We start from the raw sequence: 11,057 nt of genomic DNA on the forward strand, positions 1-11,057 counted from the left end.
ACCTTCCGGCTGGAGCTCTATTTTTATACCCGTTCAATGGGTGCTGCTATTTGGGAGCGATATGCTATTGTCGCTGTTACCACCACTGATACGCCTGACAATATCTCGTCTAGACTGGGCATTATTATGAGAGGCGAAATTTGTTGTTCCGTACATTGGTGTTCTTCGTTTTTGTTGCTGTTCCCCCAGTGGGAAGTTTAGCGGAAAAGTTTCAATGGCACCTCCAGGCGGTGTGATCCAACCAACAACCATTGCACAACGCTGCTGGGGGCTGTTCCATTGTACATATGTATATGACTGGCATTCTTGGCGGGGGTAATTCGGTAAGACGTCTTATCAACCGATTCTTATTTACGATTGGCGGGCAGGAAGTGTAGCCAACTTTCAGTCTGAGAATGCCGATAGATAAAGGGCATTATGAAGGTACGAAGTTGGTCCTTCAACTATCTCTACCTTGGCATCACACTTTTCAAGTTGCACACTTTCTGGGACATGGGCATTCTGAAATACGAAATACTGAAATGACTTGGATATTATAGATATCGCAATCATTATAATTGGGAACTCATGCAGGAAGTGACTTCAACTTTTTGTTCCTAAGTAAATAGCAACGATGTGAATTCCCATAGCTTCATTTCAGAAGTAGTCGTCAGAAATATTATTATATTAAAAACTTAACGAACTTTAACAAAGGAAACTATTTATAATCACGCCGACTAAAAATATAATTTCTTTAAATATTGTTGACGAACATTTTTATTCGCCCTTTTTAAAAGCTTATGTTTTGTCGCAGAATTGGGAATTTTTGAATTGATACATCACATTGAGAAGAGTAATCCAGTTTATGTCGAAATATTTGCCCAACAATCCAAATGCGATGACTTTAGCCTTTTCTTGATAAGAATAGCCAAAAATGAGTGTTTTTCAATAATAATTAAGCAATTTAAGACAACATTTAGTGATGGAATCAGGGATCAAACTAAAATGGAACCCACGGACGATTTTCCATTCAACGAGTTAACTTTTCTCTAAACTCAAAACCCATATTCGAAAGGGAAACCGGAACGGGTGTCTCGTGAACGAACCGGCGCAATACGAGAACACGTACATATTCGAATTTGATACGATGGCGGGGAAATCACCTATCAAGCGATCAGTGCAGCCAAACTGACCTTCAAATCATTGGGTGGTGGTGAAGCAGCATGAAGAGCATGCGGGTGGCACGCGATCACTCCCACAGCGGGTGACCTCTTCTTACATTGAGCACTACTATCGCGACACAATTGATAAAGCGTTCGTACGTCTGTAAACTTACTTAGGGCAATAAATTTATTGTACAAAATTCGTTTCACCGATACACGTTTAAAGTTCGCGCTCACTCGGCCGCCGCATGACGTCTGAGCGGAGATCGGGAATCGGAGATCACAGATCCCAGATAGTAAGCTGATGGAGTGCGTGAGTACGTGGAGCTGCGTCCGTGGGGTAGCCGCCGGTCCCCGAAATAGACGTTGACCCCCACGCGGCGCCGTGTCATCGGTATCGCAGGCGAGCCCTGTGTGCACGTGAACCAGAAATAAGTCAGCGATTGAGGTTTAAATTTATGCCACACTAGATTGTCGTACCCACTCAAGCGAAGTGCTCCAGATGGTCTTGCATGTAGGTGACTAGCGACTTCTCGAACAGAGGGCCCACCAAGCGATCCAGTTTGAGATTGAGGCTCACATAGAACTGCCGGCAGTAGCGTTTACTCAACTTGCCGGCCAGAACGGATGAGTCGGTCTGACCATGTCCGCCCAGGATGGTGGAGGATATGGACTCGCTGCTGGCGGAGTTACGAGAGGGCATGCCCACCGCTAGCTCCTCGAAAACCTCCGATTCCTTGGGGTTTATTATGAGCATGGTGCTGCCCTGCATTTTCAGGGCGCGCACGGTGAATTGCGAGGGACCCGCTTCCAAGTGGACGCAATGTGAGGTAAAACCACCGAATTCCTTCGCAGGCAGCACATCAGCGGTCGCACTCTCCATTAAATGCGAATTTTATATATAAACTAGCAATATTTACGAAGAAAGCAATGAAATTGCAAATTTGACCAGCGCAGTGTTGCCAGACAATGAAACGACCATTGCTTTTCAAAATAATCGAAAATATTATCGATAGGCAGCTATAATGAGACAAGGCGCGAAATTTGAATTTGCTCTCCCCCAATAGTCAATGAAAATCAGTTTGATTTCGCCGTTCGCAGTGTTGGTTGCATTTATTAAGGCTCTATTTAATGTGGGCGAGTTTTTAATGTTTACTTTTGTTGAGTTAAATACATATATACGATATTTTGTTCACAATTACATTCAGATTTTGTTTTGCTCTCTTCGGCGCGCGTCGATTGGTTTTTCCTTTTCTATGTTTATGTTGTCGCTTTGATTTGACCTACTTATTTAAATACACAAAAGGGAAATCGTCGAGAGTACCAAAAAAAAAAAAAAGGCAATTGAAATCAACGTTATTCGATTTAAAGATCAGTTCCAGTTGTTATGTTTAAAAAAAAGTAGATGACATTCACTAATTAGTCGTTATGCTTGAAATGTAAATGGTAATTTACTAATTTCGCTTGCAGTTATGATGTATGGATTAAATATCGATTATATTTGACGTCTATTGCGCTTTATTTATTGATAATTGATTGTTAAAGTTCTTTGAATTTGTTGGATATCAAATAATTTTGATTAATTTTTTTTTGTTTTTCTTTTTTACTATAATTTGACTAAGATTTGCAACCGCGATTTCTAACTTCCATCCTGATGGTATTTTCGTTCTTATTTTTGCGTGTTTTGTTAGTTTTGTTGTTTTTCATCATGTAATCATTATCGATTTGTGAATAAATATTGGAAGTGATAAACATATAGCGTTGTTATTATGCGGGACTGGTGCTTCCTAATCCTCATCGTCCTCAGATTCGGCCTCCTGAAGCCAAGTCAGCCAGGCGTTTACTTGGAACAAAGCTGATCCTTTGCCTGGATATTTGTCGGAAATCTCCTCCTTCCACAGGACGAATGCCTCCTCCTCGATTATTTCAGATTCGTAAAGATACTTGAACCAACGGCACAGCATGCCTAACGAAAAAAAAGCAGCAAAAAATGAGTAACTTTAAACAGATTGATTTGAAAATATGAGCACTTACCCTTGGGGAAATTTTCATTGTAGCAGAACGTCTGCAGAGCGTAGAGAGCCATCAACTGAAGCTCGTTCTGTCCCAGGAAAGTTTGTAGCATCTGGCTGTAGTTCTCCAGCAGCTGTTGCTCCTTCTGGGTCACAGATTTCTCTGGGTGCTCCTTAGGGTCGAGGTTGGCCGCCAGCGTCGTCTCCTTGGTCACGTACTTGACCACCACGGTCATTAGGGCTTGGATGAAGCCTGGGTCCTTATAGTACTTGTTGTCAACGTTGGCCTTGATCCACTTGTAGAAGTTATTGGGGTTCGGGTCGCTTTGCAGCTGCTTCAACATCTCGGCCTGCACCTTAAGCAGCGGATAAAGGAAAGACAGCTGGCGATCCTCGAGTATCTCGGCCAGTCGTTCCTTGTTGCGGTCCGCCTCCGGCAGGCTGTTGATAAGATCCACTTTGCTCGCCCGAAATTTCTCCTCCAACGCATCCTTGCCAATGACCTTGACCAGTTGCTGCAGCACGAGCAGGAACAGCGGATAGTGCTGGCCGTTGTCCGTGAAGTTGGCAATATCGGTTAGCTTCAGCAATGCCGGCTCGCAAATTGTCTTTGCCAGCACACTGGCTACAAGACTAGCGATACGGGGATTGAGTGCCTCACGCTCGTTCATCTTGTTGACCAGCTGCTTGAAAACCTCAACCACGATGTTTGGCTTGATATTGGACTGCTTGCGCAATGTTTGCAGAAGTCGCACAGCACGTTCCAGGAAGACATCGTTCACACGGTCCAAGACATCCATCAGAAGATTGATGCACACATCCTTCAGCGCCTTCTCTGGCAGCTTCAGCTCGAGGAATCCATCTACAAGCTCAGCGAATCGATTTGGAGTGGCCACAGGTGAAGCGGCATCTTCCTTTACCTCCGAATCTTCAACTGGAGCAGCATCGGCCTCCTCTGTCTTTGCCTCTTCAATATTCTTGATCTCGGCATCAGTGCTTGCCTCCTCCTCCTCCTCGTCGTAGTAGAACTTATCCTTGAAGTACTGGCTGGCCTTCTTGGACAGTTCCTCCTTGTTGGGACCCTTATCTTTCTTTTGCTGCTTAGCCGAGCCAGTTGCGCCGGCCGGTGTGCTTGGCCTCTCCACGGAGCCATTCTTGCCCTGATCTTTGCCGTCGTGCGAGCCCTTTCTGCCTGCCTGACCGTCTGTATCTAACTTCTCCGCTCCGGATGCAAAGTTCGGCGATGAAGAGGTGGCCTTCAAGCCCCTCTCCTGTTGCACTCCCAGAAGAGTTCGATTATCAGCGTATTCAGCGGAAGGTGTTGACGAGGGACGCGTTGGATTAATCAGATGCGAAGTGGGCGTGCCCAGCATAGGGTAGTGGGAGTTCGAGAGCTGGCCCTGATCCTTGCCCTGCGAGTTGCCTTGGTTGTTATTGCTGCTATTGGGCGGTGTTGACATGGGCAACGTGGCCGGCAACTTCTGGTTCTGGGAGGCCGCTCGGAAGAGCAAGGAGTTGGCTGCCGGGCGCATTTGCAAGTTCTCCACCGCATCTTGGTTCGTGGTGATCAAGTTGCGTTTGAACCTCGGTGCCAATTCCTTACTACCCAGCAGCTGATTGCCCCCATACTGTCCGTCATTGCGATCTCTGTCGCGATCGTTATTCCTACGAGAATCATCCCGGTCTCGGTTGTTGGAGGATCCTCCGCCACTGCCTCCTCCATTCTGGTTGTGCTTGTTGTAGCGATTGCCATAGTTAGCTCCGCCGCTACCGCCTTGGTCGCGATCCCTGTTGCGATCGCCTCGATTGTTGTACTGGCGATTGTCGCGGTCTCGGTCACGATTGCTGGTAGCGAACCTGAAATACAACAAATAAATCATATCAAATTCTGTATTGTATGGCCAAAGTACATAATATAATTTGATTGCTATTCATTTTGTAATTAAATGTTTGTATGTTGGAAAGGCTTCGCAGAAAATCTATACCCGCCTAGACAAAACAAACCCTACTCCCATGTTCTAAATACTTACGGTGAGACAATCGGAGAAGCTCCAGTAACACTCAGTCCGCTAAACATGTCATTGTAGCCGCCTGGCTGGATATTCAGATGGAAACGATTCATCCAGCTGTCCGAGTCGCGATCATTGTTGCGCATATCCCGGTTGCGATTGGGGAACGGTGTGCGTATGATTGAGTCATCGTCCGAGCGTATTTGCTTTATGGGGACGGGGCCTTCGGTGGTGCCCAGCTTGCGCGGCACCCAATTGTTCTGGCGCAGCTCAATGACGTCCTTTAGCATGAAACGTATCCGCGGTGGATATTCAGATGATTTAGACCGACGTTCAAGCGTCTCGAAGTACTGGTTCATCAGCTCTTTGCCCTGTTCATAATCCAGATTCTTGCCGCAAGTCTTGAGCAGTTGAGCCAGGCATTCCATGTCCTCGCACATTTCCTGCGCACCGGCCGTACGCTTCTTCTTCTTGTCCAATAGCTCCATGATGCACTGATGCAGCACGTTCTTCGACAGCATGTCCAGTTTGTTGAGCTCTCCGATGAACTTGACGTTGCCGAGCATGCGCTGTTTGACCAGATGGCGGCGCTCCTCCTCGTCGACCTCATTTTCGGGCGGGGGTCGGTTGTCGTTCTCGTCGCGCTTTAGTCGGTTGTTGAACTTGTCGCGGCAGACCGCGATCAGCAGGCGTAAGAAGGTGCACGAATTGTTCGGTTCCTTGTCGAATGACGGGGCTTCCTCGGAAAGTCGCTTGCAGAGCTGCGCGTACATAGACGAGTACTTCGGCTCGTCCAATGCCTTGTCGAATATCAGATATATCACGCCGTTCAAAATGACAATCGAGTTAAGATCCAGCTTCAGAAGTTCATCGCTCAGTTCCTGGAACTTCTCGGGCGTTAGCTTGTTCAAAATACCCCTCACACGCCGGAAAACGGCGTCGTTCTGTTCGCTTTGGGTAAGTCCATGCTGTGGACGCAACGATGGTGGTATCCAACGTCCGGTGATCGGTGGCGGAGTGCTTGCCTTGCCCGCCTGTGATCGTTCCTGGTGCTGTTGAGAATGAGGAGTGGCTCCTCCTCCTGCCGACGCTGATCCGGAGTTCAGAGAAATGTTCGAAGAATTGGAAGTAGAGCCAGAGATCTGAGCAGACGCATTGCCGTTGCGAAGAGTGGGCGTGCGACTGGATGGGGTTCCACCGTAACGATCTGCCTCAGACCTGCCGTAGCTGCGAGGTCCTCCGCTCGCTCCTGCCCCTGATCCGCCTCCTCCGTTCCGCTCTAGGCTGTTGGTGTTGTTGTAGCGCTGGTGCGATGGTGAATCCTCGTAGCTGTCGCGGTAGTTGCTGCTGTATCCGCTACTCACGCCTCCATCGTTGCCACCGCGAGAAGCCCCATACGACGACTTGCTGTTGGTTGAGCTCGCTGCAGATCCGTTGTAACCGGATGAGGAGTTGGAGTTGCTGCTGTTGCCGTTCCCGTTGCCGCTGCCGTAACGTGGCTGTGGGCCGTTGCTCCCATTGCCGTTCTCGTAGTTGCGGGCGGAGCGATAATTGCTGCCACCGCTTCCAGAGCCGACTGCCCCAGATCCTCCTCCTCCCACGGAGTTTGAGTTTAGTGATCGATTGTAGCTGCCATCGGAGTTTGAGTGATAGTTGTTGCGACTACCACGATGCGCTCCGCTTTGCTGATCCTGCTGCTGGTATCTACCAGAGGAGGAACTGCCGTTGTAGCTGTCGGAGTTGCCGCCTAAGCCTTGACCCAAAATGTCACTATTCTTTGGATAGTAACGCGACGACGACGAGTCACCCTGGTAAGATCGTCGAGGTCTTGGGCTCACCTCACTGTCGTGTTGGCGAATTTTGGCGGAATTCTTGCTATATCCAGTGGAAAAGTGTCCGGTCGGTCCACCAGATGATCGGCTGCCGTTCCTGCCGCCCTCGCTGTTGCCGCTTATGGCCGGAGATCCTCCGTTGCCGCCGGCGCTCTTGTATCCTGAGCCGTTAGAGCCGCCCTTGCGGTAATTGCCGCCCTGAGAATTCGATCCCGACGATGGCGAGGAGCCCTTGTCGATCTTCACCAGATTCTTGAGGTTGTTGAACGTATCGGTCGCTGTGGTGATCGGCAGAAGATTGGGACTGGTGTTGAGCAGGGTTTTGCCGACCGAGGGTGTCGGTGGGGTTTGGCCACCGCAGCTGACGCCGATAACGCCGCCGCCTCCGCCACCACCGCGATTGGTTGGCTGCTCGTAATTGCGCTCGATCTCGCTGGGATTGGCCGTTATTACCAGTCGTAAATCGCTGCCGCCGCCGATGCTCGTCGTATCACCGGTGCTGGTGCCTCCCTCAATGATGATCGCTTTACCGCCCCGGAACTGATCTATGATGACGCCTGCCTGGTGCCCGTTGGTGACTCCGGACCAACGCTGCGGACTGTCGTCGTAAGAGTGCAAAAGGGGAGCGGCGTCGTACGTTGATAGAGGAATGGTGGATGCTTTTCTGAATCGACTCGGGGGCGAAATGGGTGCGTGCTTGGGTGGCACGGAGTGGTCTACACTTGGCGTCTTGGTTGCTTTCCCCGTTTTCTGGGGATCTGGATCCTAGCTAAGGGCCTTAGATCCTTGTCTGCTCTGTGCTTCTGATGATCCTGATGGGGACACTCGACGAAACGCACACAAATCAAACACACACACGCGTACGCACACAGAGACAAGTGGTAATGGGTGGCTGGTTATCCTGTTTAAGGTTGGTCTGCTACTGTTCCTTCCGATTTCGGTTGCTCCTGGTCGGTTCCTTTAGGCTAGAAGTAACAAGTCCTGCGTGGTAACACCTGGGATTGGTCTCTCCGTTTCGTTACGTCACACTGGGTATGGCCTTGCGTTTAGGGAATCCTGGAGAGAAATCGGATGGGGAAACAGGCCAGAACCGTGGCAAGTTAGTAAAAAAAAGTGATAAGAATAGGAAAGACTAAAATATACAGGGTACACGAAAAATGAATCTACGATCAGACGAATCAACTATATTACGTACAATTGTGACAAAAATACAAAAGAAAACTGATGCTAGTGGTGTGCGTGTGGGATTATTTAAATGGACGTAGCTTGCAAATCTCGTACGATTGTTTTTGTTTACACTCGATTTCACTGCGAGCAAGCACAATAACAATAACATCACATGCCAGCCAAACTGGAAAATATGCATTTAATGGAAATAACCTCGGGTGAGCACCTTCAAGTTTATTCCACTTCCACTCTCTCCCGCCAATTGAAACGGCACTGCCGCATTCTCCTCAATTACATGTGTGTAAGTGTTGGTGGCATTGCCATTTGAGCATTAAGTGCTGGGAAGATTCTAATTAATCATAGGTTTATACAATGCCAACCAGCTTTATGCCGTTGCTAAGTTTTATTTTTGCCAAGTTACTTTCGCTTAATTGACGCATTTGTTATAGCCTGCCGTTCTTTGTCCCCGCTTTCTTTGTTTGGCGTTCGTTCTCTCTCTCTCCCCCCGCAAACTCAAACAACACCAACACGAATGCACTGAAAAGAACTAGAAGCTGCGTCCGTGTGTCAGTGTCCTTTCTTTGTGTTGGGGTTTATGGCCTCAGCTTTGGGGATCTCGTCTCTTTCTCCCTCTCCCCGTCTCCCGCTTTCCAGCCAACTGGCCATCCCGCTCGCACACGATGCTGGTCTTCTGCGCCACGGAATTAAAGTCTCTTGACCCCGGGAAATAAACAGTGGCGCAGCAAGCAGGGGGTTGCAATTGCTGATTAGCTGAGTCACTTCTCCATTCCGCTCAATTTGTTTGGTTTAATTGATTGGCCATAGAACGACGACGTTCCAAACAACCCTGCGATTTGTCTTTGTGCGATGTATGTATGTATGTACGAACTTTGGGCCTGCAATAATGTAGTCTTTCGTTTCGGGGAAAGGCTAAGCCAAACTAAACACCCCCAATGCGAAAACCCACCCTCTGCTGCATTGAGGCGTCGACCCCGACCCGAGAAATGAGACCCCCTTTTTTCCGCCCAGACCCAGTTGTGGATGATTTTGACCTCAATTCGAGCGTTCGGTTCGGCTCTTGTGTACAAGTGTTTGTCGCTGTCTGCATATTTAACTGGCCAAGTGGCACACCCACATTGCAAATTGTATTTATTTTACCACTTTTTCGGGGGCTTCAAGAGCAAATATCTTGAGAAAAACCCATGAGAAGGCACTCTTCTTTTCTCCCCCTTGATAGTGACAAAAGCACACACACATGCACGCAGTACAGCAGAGTTTGTGTGCGGGAGATCAGAGAGCAGCTGGAAGGCACACGCCAAAAGTGATGCTGTGGAAATGGAATGGAAGACAAAACTCCAACGCCAAGAGAGGGCTGTCTTCCAGGGGGAGGGAGGGGGCACTGCAGATAACTCAAGCAGCGGCAGCGGCAGCGGGCAACGTCAACACAGCATTTGAGATTTTCCGACGTGCCGCCGCCATTTTGTGGCGTAAATATGTGTACCTACACACACAGTCATATGTACAAAACTTTCTTTGTGTTTTTTTCTCCCGAGGTGATTCATGCGAATTAACGTTTTGATTGACAAATTTTGACCCTCCATGCTCTTGAAAATTATTACCGCCGTCTGAGTGGCGATGGCATCTAGGTTGGTTTCGCACTTTTATTGATTTCATTGCTTGACTTTTCGCCGTGAAGAAACGAGGACGTTCACACAGGCACACACACTTATACACACACAATCGGTTTTCTCTTGCACATCGTGGAAAATTTATAGGCTAAAATGCGGAAAATCCACTTGCAAGTCAGCAGACTTTCCGTTTTCCCTCTAAGGACAGCGAAACAGCCCTTGTAAAGTATACTTTTTAAATTTTTTTTACTAACCTTTTCTTGAGTAATTTCGTATAGCAAATCACGCAAAGGTTCCACGAAATAGAGCTGGAACAAGAATCGATGTTTGTGTGGTACTATCGGTGTAGCCAGAAGTTGGTCATATCGATTTTCCGATTGCATCAATCGATTACATTCATTGCGAATGGTGACAATTCTTGTTGGTATGTAACTTGGCTAGAGAAGGTATTGAATAGCAAGTTCACAATCACTGGTGGGGAACTTGGGAAAATATCGATGACTCGAGAAGCTATCGAACCAGGTCGACTACACATCAGTGCTGTATAAGGATTTTTCAATTGAGTGTTGACAAATGATCGAAGTCCGCCAAATTCAAAACGAATAAAGTTTTATTTAAATACAATTTTTTTGTTAGTGTTTGATTTTAATTGACTTTAAATCGTACAGTAAGTAAGTAATCACATAATAATTCTATGTGAAAAATTTGAAGGACACAAATATTTAAAAAAATCTTCTTATATTCTTTAAGATTTAGTGTCCATAGTCTTTATAATTATTTGTAGCGTATCATAGAGTAAATCATAATTATATTTAAAAAGCCAATACAAATAAAGAAAAAAAACAATTATATAATACTTTTTAACTTGCAGGGGCATTATTAAGAACACATTTATGGTAAAAATGCTACTTCGTTGGTATTACTACTATTTAACAGTTTATCTAATATATTTTGGATTTAAGTAAAATTTGTTTGGTCACGAAAATATTTGACAGGGTTATAGCGCAACTTTACCATATACTATAGAATAATGAGCAACGGTGTATTATAAAATATTGGCGTCGTTCTTATAGATTTCAATGAATTCATTTTATAGTTCCGTAGTGCATTAGACAATATAAAATTCGAGCCCAATGAAACGTTTTTACCTCTTATGTGCAATGCCCGCACATATCCAGAACTGGATCTTGTGAGTAAACATTTGTTAATTATAACTAATTACTAAGCCCACAAACAAGGACATCATTTTGCTTTCTTTAAATTTCAG

The 11,057-nt window shown here is 46.7% G+C and overlaps 2 protein-coding genes across 2 annotated transcripts; both read right to left on the bottom strand.

Moving 5' to 3' along the window:
- Nucleotides 1-1,311: 1,311 nt before the first annotated feature.
- Nucleotides 1,312-2,125, bottom strand: LOC122612390. The gene is made up of 2 exons (XM_043785961.1): nucleotides 1,623-2,125; nucleotides 1,312-1,552 (listed from the first exon to the last, which is right to left on the bottom strand). Exon 1 carries the CDS (start codon nucleotides 2,023-2,025, stop codon nucleotides 1,627-1,629), a length of 399 nt encoding a protein of 132 aa, XP_043641896.1. The 5' UTR covers nucleotides 2,026-2,125; the 3' UTR covers nucleotides 1,312-1,552; nucleotides 1,623-1,626.
- A 512-nt stretch (nucleotides 2,126-2,637) lies between these two features.
- On the bottom strand, nucleotides 2,638-7,757 carry LOC122612389 (eukaryotic translation initiation factor 4 gamma 2; the record flags this gene model as incomplete). The annotated part of the gene is made up of 3 exons (XM_043785960.1): nucleotides 2,638-3,108; nucleotides 3,177-5,011; nucleotides 5,185-7,757. Coding segments are annotated over 3 exons (4,587 nt in total), but the record flags the coding sequence as incomplete, so codon positions are not given.
- Nucleotides 7,758-11,057: the final 3,300 nt, after the last annotated feature.

This window comes from Drosophila teissieri, chromosome 2R (assembly GCF_016746235.2).
Source record: "Drosophila teissieri strain GT53w chromosome 2R, Prin_Dtei_1.1, whole genome shotgun sequence".
Taxonomy (NCBI): Eukaryota; Metazoa; Arthropoda; class Insecta; order Diptera; family Drosophilidae; genus Drosophila; species Drosophila teissieri.